Source organism: Pogona vitticeps, chromosome 3 (assembly GCF_051106095.1).
Source record: "Pogona vitticeps strain Pit_001003342236 chromosome 3, PviZW2.1, whole genome shotgun sequence".
NCBI lineage: Eukaryota > Metazoa > Chordata > Lepidosauria > Squamata > Agamidae > Pogona > Pogona vitticeps.
The window spans coordinates 6697338-6722168 of NC_135785.1; the positions used below are offsets into that span (position 1 = coordinate 6697338).

Here is a 24831-nt window from a genome sequence, read left to right on the forward strand (position 1 = left end):
TTTTTATGAAGCTCTTCTGTACAATATATTATTCTCTCATGCGACCGTGGTCTGTCTTTTGAATCCTGTGTGTTTAATAAAACCTTAATAGACATTTCTGTCTAGATGCAAGTTACGTGGCCCAGTATTTCTAGATAAATGAATGCCAAAGTTCAAAGAGTATATATAGGACATGTAGGATATTTCAACCATGGGAGCATGCTGGTGAACAATGACGGAAGCAAAATGAGCTGCAGGGAACGATATTGTAACATGCAGTACTATAGTAGATGTACCAATCCTTTTGGTGAAATTAAATAAAAGCTGGGTTATAAAGCTTGTACAATTAGACAACATGGGATCTTTCCCATCGATAAGGTAATCTATCAGTATAAAGGACATGGTAGTACTAGGGTTAAACCGCAGAAGCCCCTCTGCTGCAAGGTTGGAAGACCAGCGTCATAAGCTCAAATCCACATGATGGAATGAGCTCCTGTCGCTTGTCCCAGCTCCTGCCAACCTAGCAGTTTGAAAGCATGTAAAAATGTAAGTAAATAAATAGGTACCACCACGTTGGGAAGGTCACAGTGTTCCGTGTCTAGTTGCGCTGGCCACGTAACCACGGAAACTCTGTTCGGACAAACACTGGCTCTACGACTTGGAGACGGGGATGAGCACCGCGCCCTAGAGTCAGACACGACTGGATTGAATGTCAAGGGGAACCTTTACCTTTACCTTACTATCATTATTTCTGATTTGTACTTCAGTACAATTCTCCTCCTTCAATCTCTCATTAAGTTTGTAAGTCAGTTAACTTGAAAGATCATGTTCTTAAACCTCTGCATAACCAAGTCCACTGACTTGTCAATGATTGTCTGGATTTACCCTTTTTGGTGTTGGATAAATACATCTGTGAAAAACACAGGCTTCTGATTTCTCCCTGGAGGTCTATAAAGTCCTTTTCAAATTTTATTTACTTATTAGAAGGTAATTATTTACTTAATAGAAAAATAAACAGAAAAACAACTACACACCCCAAAATATACAACTAAACTAACACATAGCATGACTTAAAAACAATAGATAACACAACCAGCTTAATGATACTTAACATTCATAGTTAATCCAATGAGTTTCACCAGGACCAATAAGGTGACATTTAGTTTTCCATTTAATATAAGGGAGCCCATTATTCCCTCCAGAATTGCAATGCTTCTTACGAAGGTAAATGTCTTTTCCCTTTTTATTCATACAAATTTTATAAAGTCTGAATGTTAACAGAGCATTCACTTCTTTCTGAAGGTTCATGTTCTGCCTTTTCCCACCAATATTAAATCATACCAATGGCTTCTCTGTTTTAGATTACTACCCACCTCATTTCCTTTTGTTTTGTAGCTGAAGGCTTCCAATCCTGTCTCATCTGCCATGATTTCCATAATATGCTGTGGCCTAAGGACCCTGTTACCAATGTACGTATATGACACCATCTGCTGGCAGAACCATATCATAGCTTCACAGCTGGATCTCCTTTGAGGTTGCCAGATCTGCGCATTCATATATTGCTGTCTGGTCTCAGTAGTTCCTGGGAAAGTTTTTTACTGCTCACGTGGCAGACACCAGCATGGCCGAATAACAAGATGCAGACCAGAATGCACACAAGTCTCTAAAAACCCTATCACAACATTCCGAATGATGTCCAGCTACTGTACAAAAGGGGTTGTTACAACCTGTGACCAACGTGTGTTGCACAATAATCATTTAATTGAAAAGCTCTGATTATGGAAATAAAATTCATCTGGGCAGCACCATAGCACCAAAATCTGTTCCCCAAGACAAACAGAAATTAAAAACAAATCACGCCTTGCATGGGGACAGAAACCCAGAAAGTGACATATTTTTGCCACTGTTTTAACTGAGAAAAGAATTACATCGTGTGGCTGGTGGGAGAACTACGATAGGATCAGTGATTAACCCTTTGACGTTTTATTTTTGTTATGTGTCGGTTCAGTCTTCCCTGCCAGAAGCAGCCGGTGTGCTCTTTGGTTGGGGCGATATTTGCACACAGTTGAAGGAATCGACATTGTTCATGTATTGATGCAGATGATAGCAACTGAAAAACCACGTCACAGTCACATGGTTTCAAATCCATGTTTGTGTTCTGTTGGGCAGGGCAGATCTTCAGCTGATTGGTATCGCCCAGGAAGCCAGAGACACAGTGGAGCCGAATCTCCCAGCTGGGAGCTGAAGGAATGCCCTCTGTATTAATTGAAATCAAGCCCCATTGGCCCATTTTGTTCAACTGCAAGTTTATAGTGCAACACTTCCGAAAGTGAAGGATTTGCTGGCTGTATGACATTGCCTGGGAGATGCTCAAATATTCACAATGCTTTCCCACTCTTTGGCAAGGCTTCTTCTGTGTGTCCCCTCAGAACAAATCTGTATCTGGTCCATCTGGAAGTTACTTAAAATTTGAAGTCAAGTAGGAACAGAAGACTCTTGAGAGTCCCCTGGACTGCGAGGAGAACAAACCTATCCGTTCTGAAGGAAATCAACCCAGAGTGCTCACTGGAAGGACAGATCCTGAAGCTGAGGCTCCAAGACTTTGGCCATCTCATGAGAAGAGAAGACTCCCTGGAGAAGACCCTGATGTTGGGAAAGTGTGAAGGCAGGAGGAGAAGGGGACGACAGAGGACGAGATGGATGGACAGGGTCATTGAAGCGACTGACATAAATTTGACCCAACTCCAGGAGGCAGTGGAAGACAGGAGGGCCTGGCGTGCTCTGGTCTGTGGGGTCATGAAGAGTTGGACACGACTCAATGACTAAACAACAACAGTGTTGCTTCCCCCCAGTGTCCCTTGTTTGTTCTCACCAAACACAGGTCCACCCTCAGGATACATTGCCTCTTTTTATGCTGCCATCAGTGGATCTAGTCCACAATATACCAAGTATCTCAGACACGTGCTGCCAATATAACAGGTTTATTTATCATTTAGTTGATATGTATATCACAGATGATAATCACAGATGTTGAGAATCATTCATTAAATTGGATTTGATTACACGTTTACTTGTAGGTGATTATTCTTTAATCATCTATCTATTCTCTATTCTTTTTAACTCTTTCCTATTCTCTGGTAACACTCCAACTTCCCAATCTCTGTCTTAACTCTCTCAATTCAATGTCCTAACTCTCTCATTTCCATTTACTATCTCTCTCTGTCTCTCTAACTTTCCTGTTCTCTCTAACTCTCTAACTGTCCCCCTGTCACTCTAACTCCGCCCCTCCTGTCCTATCATAGGCTCCTGCATTTGAGCTCCATATGATGGACAGGAGTGATGTGGGCATTCCGCCACAAACAGAAGGTTCAAAGTATAATACAGGACAAATTTTCTGTCACTGGAAGGATTCAATCAAGGCAGCACTTATATCCCTACAATTTATGCCTCATCACGTGTTTAAAAGAAAATCTAGTGAATGATCAAGATAATGCTATTGAAAAAGAATAGAGTAGCAAATAAGTTGTATTAACTACTGTATTAATTACTGCGTGGAACAGCACAGATTTTATAAGGACGTGGGGTTGCTGAAAGCCCTACAACAGGGTCTTGGTTGAGCTCTTTCACTCCGTCTGGCAGCTGGAAACGGAAAGTCCTCAACAGGCTGGTCAAGAAGATGAAGATCTCAATTCTCGACAGCTGTTCCCCAGGACACACTCGAGCCCCTGCGGAAGAGATAAAGGAGAGATAGTAAATGGGCAACAGCCGGTTTTCCAGGGAACCGTACCCCAGTCAGCAAGTAAGAAGTTAGCCCATGGGTAGGATATTGGTTGGTGCCCAAAAGGGCATGGGTTTTCCCCATGGGACACCAACAGCTGATGCTAATCGTATGTCGTTTCAAAGCGGATCATACTGAGGGCAATATGTCGGGCATGGAAAGCAGTGCGGGCTGTTTTCCACCTCAGCTGTACTAGACCGAGGGCACCCCCTGTTGAAATCTGATACTGAGTCAAAAATATAGAGTAAATGAAGTGGACCATAGGCTGGACTGCTAGTTATTCTAAGTGGCATGAGCTAGACATAAAAATGCAATAATGAGCCAAGGAAGAGACAATGTGAAAAGATAAAGAGATAATGTAAACCGTGTGTCTATATGAAGGTATAAGAGTTTATGAATAAGAAATTTACTATTATTGTAGCACCATAGGTATTGTTCTGTTTCACTCTTTTGAATGGATTGAAAGAAGAATTTAAGAAAAAAAAACTTTACTAGACTGAAGGTGTGACCACATTGGTTAAAAACAATGCAGCATATACTGTTGGATTGGGACCAGCTGATTCATACTTTTCCATTGATCACATGACGTGAAATTCGAATCTGAGCCCACCGTTCGGTTTTTGTTTGTTTGTTTGTTTCAAGTCAGACTTAACTGCTTTGTTTTAGGCAGGCCTGGATGGAAGTCAGATGGCATCTCATGAGGCTTGACTTCAGAATGATCAGGATTGGGACCGCACCTTTCAAAACCTACTGACAATATGCTGGTGGTGTGATGGAGAGGTGTAGTCTTAAAAGCTAAGACTTCCAGGTTCTTGAAATAATAGGGGTGCCAGGATAGATCCTATCCTGCAAACAACCCAGAGACCATGTTTGGACATTGCAAGCTAGTTAAAGGTGTGATCACACTGGGAAACAGATCACATTTTGGACCCACTTGCAGAGAAGTCTGGTGTGATCTATTTCCCGGTGATTAGAGATTACACTCTAGATGTCAAGCTGGATAAAGACATTGGCAAAGCAGCTACCACGTTCTCTAGACTCACAAAGAGAATATGGCTTAATAAGAAGCTGACAGCATAGACCAAGATCCTGATCTATAGAGCTTGTGTCCTGAGCACACTCCTGTCCTGCAGTGAGTCCTGGACCCTTTGTGCATGGCAGGAGAGGAAGTTGAACACCTTCCATATGCGTTGTCTCAGATGCATTTTTGGCATCACCTGGCAGGACAAAGTCCCAAACAGAGCAGTCCTAGAATGAGCTGGAATTTTTAGCATGTATATACATTACTGAAACAGTGACATCTACATTGGCTTGGGCATGTTGTAAGAATGGCAGACAGTTAGATTCCAAAAGATCTCCTATATGGAGAATTAGTGCAGGGAAATTGCCGGAGACCACAGCTGTGGTGCAAGGAGATCTGCAAGCGGGATCTGAAGGCCTTAGGAATGGACCTCAACAGATGGGAAACCCTGACATCTGAGAGTTCAGCCTGGAGGCAGGCGGTGCATCGTGGCCTCTCCCAATTTGAATAGACCCTTGTCCAGCAGGCCGAGGCAAAGAGGCCATCCCAAAACCAGCAAAATCAGCAAGCTGGACAGGGGACAGATTGTATTTGTCTTCAGTGTGGAAGGGATTGTCACTCTCGAATTGGCCTCCTCAGCCACACTAGACGCTGTTCCAAAACCTCAATTCAGAGCACGTTACCATAGACAGATGCTGAATCAGCCGTTCTTGCCCATCTCCCCTGTCGATCACATAATCTACAGGGAAATGCCCTCCAACCCCAAACCATGACCAAGCTGAACCTTTTTTGGTCCAGCCATTGTGCTTTTACTTTTGGGGGCCAGGCTGTAGAGATTCCCCAAGAGATGGAAGGATACTTTTAATAGCGGGCACTCCCTAGAAACAACCCTTTTCGGCGCCACCCGGCACGCAGCTTTCCAGCCTTCTGATTGGATTTCTTGCCTCACCTGCACCAAAAGGAAGATATTCCTCTCTGGCCACAAAATTTCCATCCTCATCCAAAAAGTGATTTGGGTTGAATTCTTCAGGGGTCTCCCACTGCTCAGGATCAAGAAGGACAGAGCGCAGATTGGGTACAATCAGAGTTCCCTGGGGGGGGGGGAGAAGAGAAAGGAGCATTTCAGCATGCACGTGAACATATGAAGGTCTGCTGGAGACCAGTCCCCTCTTCTAAAGTGTCCTCAGTTTTAAGCATTATCCAGCGAGGGTCTGAAGTAGGGCCCAGCCCCACTAAGGAAATAATAAATCAGGAGAGGGATCATTGTTTTTGAATTCATCATTAAATACATGATTTTTTGGACCGTGTTTGCATCCTTACCAACACAGCCTGGACAAAGGAAAAAGACACAGGCTGAAACTAGCTGCTCCTACCTCCTCCGGCTGCTGCTCTTGCTCCAACGGTGGCCACCTGTCCTGCACCCCAGCCGTCAGAGTGGGCCCCCCACCCTTCCCTACCCCATCCTCTATTAAGGGGCTGGACACTGGGAAGAAGCTAGCTCCACCGGTCAGCTGGCCATGGCTGCAGAAAGCGGACCATAATCTTTAAATTTTTAAAAAAATTTATTGCTATCTGGTATAGCGCTCTATGTTCCTGATATAGCAGGAATTAAAAATAATAAGACGGACTAAGAGGCACGTGGTGGCGCTGTGGGCTAAACCGCAGAAGCCTGTGCTGCAGGGTCAGAAGACCAGCAGTCATAAGATCGAATCCACCCGATGGAGTGAGCGCCCGTCGCTTGTCCCAGCTCCTGCCAATCTAGCAGTTCAAAGGCATGTAAAAAGGCAAGTAGATCAATAGGGACCACCTTGGTGGGAAGGTAACAGCGGTCCGTGTCTAAGTCGCACTGGCCATGTGACCACGGAAGACTGTCTTCGGAGAAAACGCTGGCTCTATGGCTTGGAAACGGGGATGAGCACCGCCCCCTAGAGTCGAACACGACTGGACAAAAATTGTCAAGGGGAACCTTTACCTTTACCTTAAGAGGCATTCACATACATGGAATCTATTTCAATGAATCAATTCTACATCCACCTTAAAATACAGACCTCTGGTGGAGGAGTGGAAAAAGTCAAAATAACGCTATCCCCTTTCACATCCTAATATATGTGCCCGTACCGCGTGTGTTCATCCAGTGGAGATCAGAGACCTTGAGGCTGCCCAGCCAAGATTAATACTCGGACAGCAGACTCAGTAGCTGTCATCGTAGGTCATCTATTCTATGTCTGCCTCGTTCAGTTGAAATGTGTTATCGTTTGGTTTGGATTACTGTTTCCCCCTAATTTTGCATCACTCTATATAAATCGGGAGGTGCTGTTTTATGCAAATGTGTTTCTTTCTGTTTTTATGATCTGATTTAATTCCATTTCCTTTTCAAAAAAGCTTCTGTGCAAACAATAGCATATACAAAACATCTTTGTTTCTCTCTCCCCCAACCACCCACCCCACCTCAAGAATTTAAAATACCTGTTATTGTCTCCTTTCTTGAAACAGGCTGTCCCCATTTGACGAGACCAGTCTGGCATTGAGAGCTAGACCAACTAAATAAATAAATAAATCTCTTTCTTTTTTCTTGCCACAGACCCAACCCAAGCTTTAAAGAGCAGGCTTGTCCACTGCTTGTCCTTCTTGTATTCTGCTTGTTCCCTTTGAGTATTTCTATACTTCTAAATATTGCCTCTCAGTGACTTATGCTACCTTTGTATACTCATTTTTAGTTCTTAAATATTGACTTGCAATGCTGTAAGCTGCCTTGAGTCCTTTTCTAAGGAGAAAGGCTGGGTAAAAATATTTAAAATTAAATAAATAAAATGTTCCTTTGCAGTGACACCTCTCAGAACAGCATATTGTGAGGCTCCTTGCTCCAACCTGAGATGTGGTGAGGAGATCCCCCCCCCAATCGCAATATACAGTACCTTAGAATTTAGCAATTATATAAAAATAGCTAATATATTTCATATGTATAGCAAAGCCCAATATATAGTATCCCTCAATGAGCCATGGGAAGACTGACATTTTCTGAGACGCTTAGAGACACATAACTTCCCAATCTTTAGCAAAGGTACCATGAAACAGAAGGAACATCAAAGGACCCACTGAGAAAATGATTTCAAAGGAATTTGCTGTCAACGGAACTTCGTGAGAAAGAGCATTCAAAGGAATACCAATTTAAATTAACAATTTTATGGCCCTTTGAGTGTTTCCTATATATCAATATATTATCTTTGGTTCTTACACACATTGCTGTCATAATTATGGCTGCTGTTTCTGGCCAGTCTGAGTAAACCCTTCCCTAAACCCTCAAGATGCCTCATTCTCAATTCTTCAGTGAAATGTTCTCCACAATATGATAGCAGCGCTAATTATATTCCATACCTTGGGAACGACAAAACCACCCATGTGCACATCCTGCGCACATTGTCTCGGGACCCCAAACGTTAAGACGTATTTGACCCTCTGCATCTCATGAATCACAGCGTTCGTGTAAGGGAGTCTCTTCAAATCTCGATAGGAGATTATCTGAGAAGAACTCAAAACGTCTTCTATCTCCTTGTGGACTTTAGCTGAGGAAAATGATAGAAAGGGATGAAAGGTATATTTTAAATATTACACACATAAAGTAATACATATATTACTTTCAGAAAAGTAAGCAACGATTACTTACAACGAGTAAACCGTGATGGATACCGTATTTTTTTCCATGTATAGAATGACACTTATTTACTTTAATAATTAGGAAAAAAATTAAAGCTTGTTTTATACATGCAATGTAGCCGCTTTCCCTGCCTTTCTAAAGCTGATCCTGAAGCAGCCATGAAAGGGCTTCAGGACCAAAGGGGTGCAATTGTGCAAATTTTCAAATTTTCTACTTTGGGGGTTAGAAAAGGGGGAGTCGTCTTATACATTGCGTCATCTCATAAACAGAAAACTACGGTATTTCTACTACAATTAATTGTTCTGTTACTGAATCCTGAACGAATGTCAGTTTATTATCTTTCTATCTGCTTTTCAGCGGAGAAGCTCAAGTGAATGTCATGGTTTTATGGAAATATTAATGTGGTTTCCCCCATTGAACTCAAACAACATTCTAACAACTTTGATTCTTAATTAGCAGGTCAAGACAATTATTGGATATTATCACCATACCATAGATGGAAAAAAAAAAACTAACAGGAGAAAACAGTGAAGACTACTTTGCTATTTTAAATTGAATTGAATGTTGGCCCAATTCTCAATCCTTAGAGTCTCTCTCCTACTCATAGAAATGTAAATCAGCAGTACTGTGTTCTGGTTTAACCAACAATAGAGCCCTGTATAGCTGGCTGGCTAGCTCAGTGAGTTGGGCATCTAGATGTGGAGCTAGAAGTTGGGAGTTAGATTCCCTGCTGTGGATCCTCAGATCCCTTCATAAATCTCTCTCACCTTGGATTTCTGGGTATCTTGTCAGAAGGAGCAGTGCCCATCTCAGAGAAACAGCAGTAGTTTCTGTTCCAGCGAAAAAGAAGTCATGGATACATTGAGCCAGGTTTTCTTCGTTAAAGGCAGAGTCAGGGTCATCCTTGCTCTGGTGTGGACCACGGACAAGAGGAACCAATATAAATGAGAAATTACAAGCTGCCACTCAACCTTTCCTTTTCCTTTGCATCCCTCTGTTATCCTAGGAGCAAATCATGTTCCCAAACTGAGTAAAAAGAGATCTAATTTGTGAAAGAATATATGAGATATAAAACAGTCTTCGTTTTGCTATCAGACAAAGAAAATCCAGGAGGGACATCTGGATGCTGACTCACTGCTTCCTGACACCTCAAAATGATTTTCAGAAAAAATTCTTTGTAAAATTCTTTTATAGCTGCATGAGTAGAATGGATGGATTGGGATTGGAATATTCAAAAATATTCAAAAAGATTGCATTGACTTTTTCCCTCTACACTTAATGGTTCTTTAGGAGTGAAACTTGGGAAGGATTTAATGCAGATTTTATGAAACATCATGACTATTCCATGTGGCTGGTGGTATCCCAGCAGATTTTGCTCTCCAGTCACCACAGAGAATACAACAATGCCTTGGAAAACAGTGTTCAGACACAATGTGCAGCATGTACCTACTTTTTCCATCTCAAGGAGATAGAAGTCAATGAAATCCTGGGGGTCGTGCAGGGACTGTTGTTCCTTATGCTTCTCGATTTCCTTCCTTGCAAAGGAAAGTGTTATCTCCATATTGGCCAAGGCCTTCTGATGAGGTCCTGGGAGACGTTTCATGAGCCATGGGAACATTTCATACAGCTGCAGGGAAAGCAAAAAATGAGTCACTGTCCTGTCTTGAAGAGAGCATTGATGGATGGATGGATGGATGGATGGATGGATGGATGGATGGATGGATGGTTGATTGGTTGGCTGGCTGGCTGGCTGGCTGGCTGATTGCTTGATTGATTGGATTGGATTTTTATACCACCCATCTGGCTACTAAGGCCACTCTGGGAGGTTCTTTTGCCATGTCAGCACCTGTAAAATGTTCTAAATCTGGTGCCTTGGCCATTTGAGAACCACTTGTCCTAAGTTGGCTGCTAAATTCCAAAAGAACGTTGTGCCTCCAGTTTTAAATAATTCCACAACCCGGCTGTGCCTTGTACAGCAGGACCCCTATATCTGCAGGACATCAGTTCCAAATCCCTTCATGTATCCTGAAAAACATAGATTACAGTGAATGCTATTATAATTTTTGTTGTTGTTGTTTAGTCATTAAGTCATGTCCGACTTCTCGTGACCCCATGGACCAGAGCACACCAGGCCCTCCTGTCTTCCACTGCCTCCCAGTGTTTGGTCAAGTTCATGTTGGTTGCTTCGGTGACACTGTCCAACCATCTCAGTCTCTATCGTCCCCTCCTCCTCTTGCCTTCACACTTATAATAGGGAATACTATAGTATGGTCTTTGACTCTCTCCAGTGGCCAGTTCTAGTAATGACATTGTGGAAATATATTTCTCTAGCAAACAGTAGACATAGCATAGCTCCCTCGTGTGACTAGATCTGGTAACTTCATTGTTATATACAGTGGTGTCCCGCTTGATGACGATAATCCGTTCCAGCAAAATCGCTGTAGAACGAAATTGTCGTCAAGCGAAAGTAAAAAGCCCATTGGAATGCATAAAAACCGGTTAATGCATTCCAATGGGCGAAATACCTCACCGTCCAGGGAAGATCTTCCATAGGACGGCCATTTTCCAGTGCCTGTATAGTGAGGAATCCATCCTTAATACAGTGGGGAGGCATTTTGCACAGCGGGGAGCCATTTTGAAAACCCGATGATCAGCTGTTTTTGATTGTCGTGAAGTGAAAAATCGGTTCCCGAAGCAGGAACCGATTGTTGTCAAGCGGATTTTCCCTATTTACTTGTCATAGAGCGGATTCGTCATGGAGCGGGGTAATCGTCAAGCGGGGCACCACCAATATATATATAACAATGAGCCATGGGAATATTTCATACAGAATCCCTGCCAAAACAATGGTGTGGACTTTTAAAGAAGGAGGTAGAGTGGAAATATGATTTAGCTCGTATACTGGGGAGCAGCAAAGTTTTCGAGCAGCGATGTGCTTGATGGTATGGCAGCCTCCTTCCTTCCCCCATCCCTCCAACATCAGAGGAGGTAACCTTTCCACACTCAATACCGCTGCTGTGGCTGCATAAGTAAGCATCTGTCCCCCTGTCTTGGCCAGCAAATTCGATTGTTTTCCCCCCTCCCCTTAGCTGATCATCTGCAGATTAGACTGAATGAGGGAGAAACAGCTCTATGCTTCCCTCACAAATTCAAAATTAATTTAGGAAACAACTAATCACCCTCTCCAATATTTACACAGTGATGACAGAGATACTGGACAGCCCACATTTTAGGTAAAAAGCATGCTATTTATGTACCATTCCATAGTGTTTAAAGCAGTTTATAAGTTAATAAGCCGGCTACACAGTGTACTCATTTTACTCATTTTCCAGAAGAGTGGAAGGCTGAGTGAACCTTGAACTGGCTAGTTGGGATTGAACCCTGGGTTGTGAGCACAGTTTTAGCCACAGTAAAGCAGCTTCCATGGGGTCATGAAGAGTTGGACACCACTTAACGACTAAATAACAACAATAGCAGCTTAATCACTGCACCATGAGGTTCTTGTACTTCCTGCACTATAGTCTCTTTCCCAGTCCTCTAAGATCTCTGGGAGCTGAACCCTAGCTTCTTGCCAATATAGGAGGACCCCTTTTCCACGCTGATTTGCTTATCCAAAATCTGAAAACACTGAAAACACTCCCTTACTTCTCCTCTTGAGAGTTCGCACATTTGTAGGATCTTTGCAGAATTTCAAAAAGATCACCATATATTGACATATGATGAAAAATATGGAATTGTTTTATTGCATTTTGGGAAAATGACTAAGCAGAAGAAGAAAGGCTGAGTCATTCTGGCTGGCATTTAGCCAGAACGAGGTGACGTGTCTGCGCATGTGCAGTGCTCCATCTGCGGAATCAGCAGTGCATCATATTCAGGTATATAGAAAGGATGCTAGGAATGCTTAGGGTTGTTGGGTTATTCATGGAGAAGCAGCTTGTCACTTGGTCGATCAGCAGCTTGGATTTTGGACTGGGCTGGGCTGTGATTATCTGGACTGCCGATTCTGAAGAGGTGATTGTATGTATATATTTTTGCAAATACAGCTCTGATGGTGAAGGGAATTCACTCTGAGTCCTGTATTTTCATTTTCTCTTTTCAGGGCTCTATGTTTGGAGTTCCTATACCTAAACAAACACTATAAACAGCTCCGCACCACTCTGTTAGGAAGCTATTCTGTCACAGTGATAAAGAAGATTACTCACGATATGAAAAAAGCTACTGAGAAATTTCAAAGTGTTATCAACAGCTTCAGCCAGTTTCTGGAAGCTTTCGTCTTCAAGAGAAAAACGGTGTCCAAAGGTCAGGGCGCATATGATGTTCGAGACAGAATTGACGATGGGCAAGAAAGGATCAAAGGGCTGACCTGCAGACAAATTTATGTTGGCATTAATTCAGTTCCTCCTGTTTTTATTGTGGGATTTTCTACTTATTTCACTGTATAAAATCTAATTCAAAAATATAACTGTCTGTAACAGAGTGCACACAAATACTTCTACTCTACTCTCTAATCAGTGGTGTAGTGATACATGTTGAAGCCTAATCAGGACATTCTCTGTAACCATCACTTACCTGTATGGAGAGTCTAAAAATGCAGGCAGATTGATTGATCCTATTAAACAAGCGAAGGGGGGTGTCTTTTGGAGGGTTAAGAACTTTTTGCTGCCATTCAAGACAAAACCACATTCGAAAACTTTCCATCATAAGAGTGACCTCTTGCAACAATATACCATATTTTTCGTGTATAAGACACCCCCATGTATAAGACACTGACCACTTTTATAACCCAAAATTAAGAAATCTAAGTGGGGTTAAGCACAATATATTATTCCTCAAAAAAATCTATTTCTCTCCCAGATCCTGGGACCATCGCTGCTAAGGGAGAACAGGAGAGCATGAGAGTAAAGGTGACTGTTGTCACTACAGAAAACTCCTGCCTTTTGGCCCTGTGAGCACTCTCTGCACCACACTGCTGCTGCTATCACCTACCCTTTGCACGTGCAAAAGTCTCCGCCAGCTGCTGGGCTTCCTCTTCTATCTGATGCTCCATGCCTTTCTTCCCCAGTCCCATCTTCCGCAGAGTAACCAAAGCGAAACGTCTCTGCTCCTTCCAGATGTGGCCGTTGGAACCGACGATACCTTTGACCGTCAAAAATCAATAAGAAATGTTACAGAATTCCCCTTCAACCCTCTTGGAGAGAAAGGCAGAGTATAAGTCATGTAAATAAAGAAATCTTATTAAAATGATAAGGTTGCCAGCCTTGAAGATGCCACAGCCGTAGAACTGAAGAATGGCCCATTATGAAATGTGTTCTTAATGGAGGATTCATTTCTGCCTTGTTCAAGAGCATGAAGTCACAGAGACCACCACAGCTTGATGCAGAATCCGCCTGAAGGACGCATTTTGTCCATTGTCATAAAGCTACGCACATGCACGCCTGGTGCTTCCTTCTGCCTCATCCATGAGCTTTCCACACAGACTCCTCAAACTAGGAAGATCTTGGTCAATCTAAGTTGATGCCATCTTTGTTGTCTCTTGATCTTCAGTAATGTGGGTGTCTCTTGATCTTCAGTAACTGCGGGTGGGGGTAATCTTGGTGCCTCACAAGATGGCTGGTAAGTCAAGTTTGATGGCTATTATCAGAATTCACTTACTAATATTATCTTGGGTTGACTGAAACTTCCATAGAGATTTCTTTTGTCTTCCCCTGATCCTCCCCTCCCTCTTTCTCTTTGGGATGAACCAAATGTGAACTTACAACTTACCCTTTTCTTTTCCTATAACTTTAAGGAAAGGAGTCGATGGTCGCTCAGAAAATTCTTCCGAATGGTCCACCAGTCCTTCTTTCACAGCTTGGAAGCCCGAGAGCACTACGACAGGCATATGTCCCAGCCACAGAGTGTAAATATTTCCATATTGTTTTGCCAACTGCATTTAGATCAATGTAGAAGAAATAAAAATTATAACCAAGCAAAATAGATCATTTTAGATTCACACATGGCTGTCAGCCATCTTTTGTTTCCCGTATCTGAGACTTCCAGGAATCTGCTCCTTCACCCCCACAGACCTCCAAGTTTTCTGCCAAGATCTCCCTTCATTCCCCTGGAACAGGCCTTTCTTCCATTTTTCCTCCTATTTGCCTCACCCTTGACCAGGAACACAGCAGTTCAGCCCTTTGTGGTAAAAAGCAGGCAAGCCAGGAACTTGCCAAAGTCTTCTTCACAACCGCCCACCCATCCGTGTATTCTAATGTGGCCTTCCGGGACCACTGAACTATGGTTTAGATATCTGGCTATGAAGCCTGAGGTCGAGGGTCCTGTTCCCCACTGTGCTGCCTTGACAAAGGCTGAATTCGATGATCCCTCAGGTCCCTTCCAACTCCGTAGTTCTAAGATTCTTTTTATTATTATACAGTAGAGATGCTGTGCTAGGAGGCCTCTTTGTCACCCCACAGGAGAAGGCAAGGGCATGGCGTGGCAACGTTATGGCTCTCTCATATTATTGTTGCTGGAGGTGGAGACAGAAGGCTTACATGATCTTTCCCCATCATCGCCACCACCACCACAACAGCCTGATAGATCGACTGGCTGGCTCACCTTGTGAGCTCAGGATGAGCGATTCTGGATCTGGGGCCAGATAAAGTAGGTTCACCATCTCCAGAAAATAGCTCACATTGGACTGTGTCACAACCTGTCCAAAATGTGAATTTTGTGCCCATTTGATTGGCCCCTTTGGCTCACAAGGGAAGTGATGGAGGGGTAGACCAAACAATATGAAAAGGACCACATAGTTGTACTGTAGCATATCTGGTATGTATTGATGGTGGGAACCCATTGTGAGTGTTCTGTGCCATCAAGTTGGAACCAATTTATAGTGACCCTAACAGAGCTTTCAAGGTAGGTGAGATATTTAAGGTGTGGTTTTTAGCAGTTCCACTCCCGCAGTGAGTTTCTATGGCTGAGCAGGGATTCAACCTCTGTTCTCCAGAGTCCTAGCCCATCATTCTATCTACTATATTATACGGGGAGATCCAAGAACCTATTTATCACAGTCTTGAAACATCAACGTGCTCAAAGACAGAATGAAAGGAAGGAAGATGATGGTGAAAGATGACACCTTGAACCCATTTGTGGGAGTGCCCTCCCCAAGGTTGCTAAGCCACATTGTTGTTGTAGTGATGGCATACCGTCCTAGCAAGATGCGGCTGCTTCTGAGAGGCGTGGCTACCCATTCTTCCTCTTTCTCATAGTGATAGAGAGCTAACTTCAAAGCCTTTATTTGGGCCAATCCTAAATTGGCATTATGTAACCATTGTCCTATCTGTATACTGTCAACTATCTGTGACCTTGTAAGTTTAATAAAAGAGAGTCCTCCTGGGGGCGTGGTATACAAGTCGCCCATCCGGAGCACTGCCGGCAGACATCCTTGTGTGTGTGGCTAACTTCTTTAGCTCCTCTCTCTAAGACTATCTGCTATCCTAATTACTTGTGATCACATAAACTATCAACCTTCTCATTTCGTGACCCTACACCCATTAATCACAGTCATGAAACATCAACATGTCTTGAAAGAGTGGGAGACAGGATCCAAAGACAGAATGAAAAGAAGGATGATGATGATGAAAGATGATGCCTTGAAGGGTTAGTAGGTTATCAGTCAGAAGGAACTGCTGAAATCTGAGCAACCCTGGATGAAGGGTCCAATGGGTGACGAAGTGCCTGGGGGCCGTACTGCAGTGGATGTAGGAAAATGGGCTGAGGCTGAACCCGGACAAGATGGAATTTCTGAGGGTGGGCGCCCTTGGGGTTGGTGGCCTGGGTGGCTCTTTCACATTTGGGGGGGTGACCCTGGCTGCTACGAATGGGGTTCACAGCCTGGGGTTACACCTCGACCCGACGCTCACCATGCAAACCCGTGGCGTCGGTAGTTCGCACCGCCTTTTTCCACCTTTGGCGGATTGCCCGACTGTGACCCTGCCTTGACATGGGGGCGCTCACTACCTTGGTACATGCGCTCGTAATCTCAAGATTAGACCACTGTAACACACTCTGTGTGGGGCTACCTTTGAGGCTGATGCGGAAACTTCAGGTGGTGCAGAATGCAGCGGCCAGACTCCTTACTGGAGTGAGAAAACACCAACATATTTCTCCTGTTCTGGCCAAACTGCACTGGCTGCCCATCCATTTCTGCATTGACTTCAAAGTTCTAATGCTTACCTATAAGGCCCTAAACGGTTTAGGACCGCGATACTTGGCGGAACGCCTGCTCCCACCAAGATCTAATTGGATCACCCGCGGGAGCCAGGAGGTCAGGCTGAGGAGCCTGACGCCGAGGGAGGCCCAGAGGAAAAAGACATGAAGCCGGGCCTTCTCGGCGGTGGCTCCTCGCCTTTGGAACAACCTCCCTCCGGAGATTCGCAAGGCCCCTACACTGGGTACTTTCAAATGCCAGCTGAAAACATGGACGTACACCCAGGCCTTCCCTCCTGTCAACTTCTGACTTCTTTTGCTTTGCTATTTATTATTTATTATATTCCTGCACTATTTGTTACTGTTGTATGCCAATGTTTTATGTTTTTTTAATTCTTTGTGATATGTTGTAAGCCGCCCAGAGTGGTAGAATATACCAGATGGGCGGGATATAAATCGAACAAACAAACAAACAAACAAACAAGCAAACAAACAAACAAATAAATAAAATAAAGAACAATGCTTTCATTCAAGAACTAGGACCTGGAATTGTAGAAAATTGCTAACTCCCAATGGCCATTCTGCTGTAATAGTCCCAGTCTTCGGCACCCAGTCTAATGTGTTGCCCATCTTGACACCAGAAATTCCTTCCTGGACAATCAACTAAGTCAATAATCTTTTTTTTTTTTTTTTGGCTTCTTGAAAGAGAGTGGCAGAATGTTACTGGGCATAGCTATGCCAGGCGAAAGAGGCCATCCTGGCCTTGAATTCCCAGTCCACTAGAGGGAGGGTAGTTTTGCCACATGGGAAGCTTCAGCTCAGAAGACATGTATGAACTCCTTCTTTTCTTGAGGATCTCCTTGAAGAAACTGGCCACTCTTTAGCACAAGAAAAACTAACAACATTAAATACACATTTCAAACCCGGAGGCTTAACAACACAGTGGAATAAAACTTGTGCCTCATAAAATTCAGCCCATGATCCTCATGGTCAATTAGAGCAGGCCTTGTTGATGAGAACTTCTCTGAGCTTCTCTTGATACATAGGTCTCATGCGTTAACTTCTGGAGAAGTTAAATATAGAACCAGGTTCCTTGGCAAGCTCTCGTCCCTCTACTTGCAACATCAGCAAGGGCTTGTCTTACGGGAATGTTTAATATTTGATTTTTTTAAATCCAGCTCATCATCTTCCTTCTAGCCTTATCTTCAATTAATTCTTAGAGATAATAGACTTCCTCTCCTCCCTCCCACACTCAGAAGCTTTTAAACGCTTAACTGCAGGATGGAGGCATTTTGAGAATGGTCACATTGCAAGAGGGAAAAGATGATGCTCCTTACCCGGATATCATCCATCTGATAGTGTGTTGAGATATTCAAATATCTCTAATTGTGTAATGAAAGCACTGGGTTTGTGGCGGGCATATCTGCTGATAAGTGTATGGTTGAGTGAATGGTGTCTAGGCAATACCAATGGGGGACACATCCTAGCATTGAATGTACCAAACTCGGGGTAGATTGACCCCCATGGCTGGTACACTTGCCTGGTACCCATTTGGCCATGGGAGGAAGCAGGCTATTTCCATTGGTGAAGCACAGGTAAATACAGTACAGCGGAGGAAAGAGGTCTGGGTAGACAGAATCATCAATGAGGTTTCAGGTTTGAATGATAATGGTTGCAAAGACAATAACCTACTGCTTGTCCTATTGTAATCAAGAACCCTGACTTCCAAAGAAAATCAGTAGGACGTGACTCAGAATTGGTTTGCATAGGGATGCATTGGTAATTATATCTGCTCCCTGCTTAAAATCTAGGTCCCCTTAAGTATAGGCAAGTTGGAAAAAGCAAGCTTGCAAAATAGCTTAATATTTATTAATACCCATCTTCAGCAACTCGATTCGAAGAGTGTTGAGATAAAGGACTGTGACAGTTGAAACAAAATGCCTGGATTGTTTAAGGAGTCAAAGCAGACTGGGGAAGATTTGATTGATTGATTGATTGATTGATTGATTGATTGATTGATTGATTGATTGATTGATTGATTTGATTTGATTTGATTTGATTTGATTTGATTTGATTTCTATCCCGCCCATCTAGACCAAAGGTCTACTCTTTGTAGGTACAGAAGTAGGATCAAGAAATCAGATGAAACATTCTACATAAATATTCAAAGGGAGGTGTAAACATTTCAGGAAAAGCCTAACACAATATATCTTAATTCCCAGTGGTGGAAAGTTAAAAACAAGAACCCTGAAGGAGGGACATAGCCAACAGGCAATCTGACTGAATCTGGCCATGTACATTTTCACACTTTTGCAACCTTTTTAAAACACACCCAGAGGCAGTTTGATGTGAGACTCTAGAGCAGGTTAGAAGGCCTTGTTTCCTTCAAATCATAAAAGCAAAACATCACAGCAGCGGAACCCTGGCTTTCTAGGAAGGCACCCAACATTTTTGGTGGTTAGAGGCAACGTTGCTTAAAGATTGAGCCATCATGAATTGCTGCCTGCTAATTTTCTCGGTGGTGTTCACTTCAGAACTGTACTACCACATTGTAAGAGGTAAGCCTCAGTCATTTTGTGCCATCTATAAATTCATAAATATTCCCTGCTCTCTCACATCCAAGTAAAAAGTAAAAATGTCGAAGAGCACTGGGCCCGGGATGGAGCCTTGTGATATCCCACTTATTACCTTCTGCCAGCTTGAGAAGGAGCCAGTGGTGTAGGATTCTGTAACCAACGGTGTATCCACCTGATCGTTGTTTCCCCCAGCCCACGCCTAGCGAGTTAGCTCACAACAATATACTGCAAAAATTTATATTTTAAATATCGCAGAAAAACCCTCCATGATTTTTGCAACTTTTATGTAACAATGGGTTACTTTAACTGTTTTGAGTTTCACATGTTGTTGTTTAGTTGTTAAGTCGGGTCCGACTCTTTGTGACCCCATGGACCAGAGCACGCCAGGCCCTCCTGTCTTCCACTGAGTTTCACACATTCTCTTATTTTTATTGAGTGAAATGTCCCAAAGAGAATGGTTTCTGTCAGCATTGCCATCCCTGAACCTGCCCCCCCCATAGTTCCCCCCAAACACCCCATATCAACTTCTGCTCTGGAGGGCTGGGCAGACGGGAGATAAATGGAGAGCAGAGAAGGGAATAAGGTAGGTTGTATGCATGGAAATTTGCTCAAGTGACATGGCATGATTGACATGGTATTTTTATACCATTTTTTTACCATCCAATTTGTAGAAGAAAATGGCTCACAATTCTCTTTACTCGTTCTGTCAATTGAAGGAGTTAACAGTTAATAATTGAGAAAAAAATACCTGTATCAGAGTATCTGTATGAAGGCTTGGCCCGATCCGCCACAGACTCCCAATGATAGGAAGAGCCAGAGGACCAGGGGGGTAGTGTCTGCGCATCCATTGTTGTTTCAGGAAGAGGAAAATAAGAAGAACCACCGAGAGAACTATTAAAAATGCCCATGTCTTCATCTTTCTTTTCTCCTTTGATTCTTTCTAATAGGAGGTAGGATGGAAAAGCCAGCCTGAATCTTCTTTCTCCACTAGCTTGATACATCTCCTGCTTTACTCCCCCAATCAACATACTTATATGCGTCAGAGTTATTAAAAATACACACACTTATTAAATACAAATAGGCAACAACCATGGATATAAACATGCAACAGCTATGTCCGGTGAGATCTTGCCCTTTGGGCATCTGTTATAGGACACTGTCTTAAGCAATATGCTTAATTGTTATGGTGTGTTGCTCAGGTCTTCTCCATACAGAGCATTTACTGTATACTTCTCCCCTTTGTGCTTTCCTGATGTTGCCTGATGACAAATCAGCATGTAATATGTTGGTGTTTTCATTCATTGCTACCTTTTAAAGAAACCAATTCTTCTCTCTTGAAAAAAGATCAGCATCTCTTTCAAAATCTTTCCGTAACATTGAAGAAATCTTTTAGAAATGAATTTCTGGTGGGGGGGGTTGTTTATCATTACTTCTCTCCTGCTCATTTCTTTTGATTCGTGTCTGATTTTGGAGAGGGTTTGCTTCCCTCTTTCTGCTTGGCTTCTGCTGCTGTCTGATCTGTTTTCACTCTTCAGTTATTCCTGCCTGTTTATATGCTAGAGGGATCCTTCCTTTGCCTGCTGCTGTCTCCAGAAGAGGTGAGAAAATGTTTAGAAAGGGGGAAAGGGATTGGAAGGAAGAGCCATAGAAAAAGAAAACAGGGGAGAGAAAAAAGAAGAAAGGATGAGAGGAGCAAGAACGAATGAAAGAACAGAGGAGGACACGCCACAATAAGGTGGCCAGCCAAAGCTAAGAGACTTTGCGAGAGGCAACAAATGCACTAAGTAAAAAGGACAGTAGCAAGTGGGCAGAATCAAAAAGAGAATTAAAAAAGGAATTGCAAAAAAAAAAACAAAAAAACTCAACTTCTGAGTATTCCCTACCCAGAAAACCCTGAAAAGAGTCACAGTTAGACTTGATACGACAACCCCTATGTTGGAACAGAGACAGTTTTGGTTGTCTGGAAAACTTTGTTCTTAGGAAGTATCTTGTTCTTAGGAAATTTTGTTCTTTTGAAATTTTGTTCCATGAAGTACATGGAAAATTAAGTTCTTAGGAAGAAGAGTAATTTGTCTAATCACAACTATAATTATTGCTCCAATGTAGGGTGGGCCTTTTTTCCTCTGAAAAAGGAGATGATTATCCGCCTGACCTTAGAAATGATTGATGAGGATCTATATTGTCATATTGGTGTGACACTTGTTTTGTCCTACTCTCTAAATATCCTTGCGAAACCACTGAGGCAGAGAGTTGGGATCCCGGACATGCTCCATTTTTCCTCCTCGTCTGAGGTCATGATGGATTGCCACGTGGCTGGAGGCAGCCACGAAATGGATGAATAAACTTGTACTGAAGGGAGGCCCGGAAGGAAAAGACAAGAAATCGGGCCTTCTCGGCGGTGGCTCCTCGCCTCTGGAATAATCTACCCCCTGGTATTCGCGCGGCTCCCTCGCTGGGTATTTTTAAGAATCAACTAAAAACATGGATGTTTCGGAAGGCCTTCCCCCCAACCAATTCCTGATTTCCCCTTCCTTTCCTCTCCCCTATTGTCTATTGCACTTTGTTGTAAGTTCTCCGTTATGTAAAAATCGGTTTTATATATATTGTGTATTTTTGTTGTAAGCCCCCTAGAGTGGTCTCAACCGACTAGATAGGTGGGATATTAATTAATTAATTAATTAATTAATTAATTAATTAATTAATTAATTAATTAATTAAATTTTGAACAGGTGTTGATTCTATAGGTGGCTGTGTTCTTGGCTCTTTGAGCTTGAAGGACAATCTATTCTCCATGGGATAGAACGACCGCTAAAAGAACAGTTGCATAGACTGGAAGGAAGTTCTGTTTGATTCAGCTTTGCCACAGGAGTTCCCGCCGACTCAGGGACCCTCGGGACATGTACTGTATGTTCATTTTGTGTGATGCACCAGAAAGGGTAAGTCTGAGACAATAAGACTTTGGCCATAGTCACTTCTTATCTGATTATCTCTTTCATAGATTGATGTGAGCTTTACATGGGGTTCAAAATGATTCAGAAATTAGAAACGACCTAAGATTCACCAAGGCATACATTTTATGGCAATAATTTGATATTTAATTATTGTTTCAACTTCTGGTTTAAAGGATCGGCGTATGAGATCACAGCAAAGCAAGCAGATTTTTCCTATGGGTTAAGGTCTCTGGCTGCAACGAGCACTTATGAATGTGGGCATGAACACCTCAATATATAACCACATTCGTGGGCTGAAATAGGGTTGCCCCATTTTTCTGTGTGTGTCTGCTTTCTCCTCTTGGTCAGAACTACATGCCTGACAAGCCAATGCGACTGTCCCCATGCTGACGGTTTGCTGATATTGGTCGGAGCAGATGGCCAAGGATGTGATACAGCTTGTGTTTGGTAACATCCTCATTATTTATTTTATTTTTATTTTAATTATTATTAGATTTTTAATCCCGCCCTTCTAGACAGGATTCTACTCAGGACGTAATATTGTGCAAAATATATATAGATAATATGTTGTGCACAAAACGTATTTAAAAACAACAATTAAAATCTGCAATAATAATATAATCAAGACGGGAAAATAAACAACAAAAAACCAAGAAAAGTAAAAATCAAGTATTGGCAGGAGGGAAGGCTTGCCTAAAGACCCAAGTTTTTAATTGGCTCTTGAAAACACCCAGCGAGGGTGCCAGCCAGATCTCTGGTGGAAGTCTGTTCCAAAGTCAAGGGGCCACTGCCTAGAAGGCCTGGTTTCTTGTTCTTTCTTTCCGGGCCTCTCTCGGCGTCAGGCCCCTCAGCCGTCCTTCCTGGCTAGAGCAAGTGATTCGGGTAGATCTAGGTGGGAGGAGGCGTTCCGCCAAGTATCAAGGTCCTAAACCATTTAGGGCTTTGTATGTCATTATTAACACTTTGAAGTCAATGCGGAAACGAATGGGCAGCCAATGCAAAGCAGTCAGAGTGGGAGAGATATGCTGGAATGTTTCTCGTTCTACTAAGTAATTTGGCTGCCGCATTCTGCACCATTTGAAGCTTCCTCATCAATCTCAAAGGTAGCACCACGTAGAGTTTATTACAGTGGTGGAGAGGGGGGATTTGCTGGCTGGGTAACAGTCTATCCGCCATATTCTCTTACCCAGACTTTGTGCTCTGGAAAGGACACTCCAGCTTCGCATACAGCATTGAAATAACACCGGAAATAGCAGTTACCAGTTATACATCTTTGCTCGATTGGCGTAGAGCATGACACCAGGGGCTACTTCTGATGATAGGAGAGGCCATTGCACCTCACTAGGTAGCTACCGCCCGCCTTAAGGTGCACAGCCCCCAGCCAGTAAGGTGCTACCTCACCACGGTCTGTTAACCTCATGGGGTGTGTGGGGTTTAGGGTGAAAGATGACAAGCAGATTGATAAACCTGCACCATGCAACAATCGTAAGAAAACTTCTGCCCTAAAGTTGGACACCTTGAATGTTCGGATAATGGCCCCTGGCTTTTCTGACGAACTGCAGAAAATAGATGACTATGCAAAACCACTGTTATCGACATGGAACAAAAAGGGGCTCATGAAAGTGTCACGTCTCTGTCATGTCCCCTCCTTTGTGTATTATTTCAGTTTATTCTTTGTCTGTCAAATCACCTCAGAAATTTTTCATTTCATACTGTCAGAAGGGCTGTTAGCAGCCTGTCAGAATTTCCAGAGGAAGGAGAGCAAGAATGTCTTTGTAAAAGTTGGGCTATAAGAATTTAGCCCTTATAGAGGTGGTAGACCAGTTTCACTTGTCCATAAATCTAGCAAGCACATATACTTGATTTACAGTCTATGTTTTAGGTTAAGCAATTTGATTCCTGGCACAGGGCGATGGCTTTTCCTTAGAATGGCTGTCCTGACTCAATAACAACATTTAAAGAAGATTCATTACCCTAATCACAACTATAATTATTGCTTCAGATGAAAAAAAGGTCAGCCTTTTTTCATCTGAAAGGCACATCATTATTTATGTCCATATTTATTATCTACCTGACCTTGAAAATACATGAAGATCTAATTTGCCATATTTTTAATACATATTTTGTCATGTTCTTTAAATACCCTTGTGAAGCCACTGGGAGAGAATGTCAGGGTGCCAGAGGAGACGTGTTGTCAGTACATTGATGACACAGAGCTATATTTTTCTTCATCACCTGATGTGATGATGGATTAGCAACAATCAAATAGCAACAGCGGCTGGAGGCAACAATAGCTTGGATGAAGATGAATAAACTTGGAATGAATTTTGAATAAATGGACACCCTTCTTGCGGTTGGCTAACGTAATATGTCTCAGTTTTCTCTCCTCCTGATCACAATAATCACCCAGTCTCCTGAAAAGGACAAAAAGCTAATCCCACAAGTATAAATATTCAACTATCCAACAAACTGCACCAGAGCATAGACAGAGTTCTGACTACTGTCCTCTGAAGATGCTGGCCACAGAGATTGGCGAAACGTTAGGAAGAACAACCTTCAGAACACGGCCAAAGAGCCCGAAAAACCTACAACAACCAACCTTCTAAATTCCGATACATTCTCATCTGCCCATCACATATGTAGATAATTACCTACATCTCGATCACATCTTCAACATAAATTCA

General features: G+C 42.8%; 1 protein-coding gene across 1 annotated transcript; it reads right to left on the reverse strand.

Annotated features, from left to right (window-relative positions):
* LOC110090055 (cytochrome P450 2J2) lies at positions 1 to 22725 on the reverse strand. The gene is made up of 9 exons (XM_072993243.2): positions 19945 to 22725; positions 14197 to 14359; positions 13420 to 13569; positions 12636 to 12796; positions 9884 to 10060; positions 9201 to 9342; positions 8154 to 8341; positions 5728 to 5869; positions 1 to 3704 (listed from the first exon to the last, which is right to left on the reverse strand). The coding sequence occupies exons 1-9, from the start codon at positions 20110 to 20112 to the stop codon at positions 3520 to 3522; spliced, it is 1476 nt and encodes a 491-aa protein (XP_072849344.2). The 5' UTR covers positions 20113 to 22725; the 3' UTR covers positions 1 to 3519.
* Between the last annotated feature and the right edge of the window lie 2106 nt (positions 22726 to 24831).

What these genes read in the sequence shown, in the direction of transcription:
- LOC110090055 (XM_072993243.2), bottom strand. Translation starts at nt 20,112, where the DNA reads ATGAAGACATGGGCATTTTTAATAGTTCTCTCGGTGGTTCTTCTTATT. An exon ending in TCAGTAGCTTTTTTCATATC is followed by an intron (nt 10,061 to 12,635) that starts GTGAGTAATCTT and finishes CTTTCCCTGCAG; the next exon opens with CTGTATGAAATGTTCCCATG. An exon ending in AAGATACCCAGAAATCCAAG is followed by an intron (nt 8,342 to 9,200) that starts GTGAGAGAGATT and finishes CATTTTCCTCAG; the next exon opens with CTAAAGTCCACAAGGAGATA.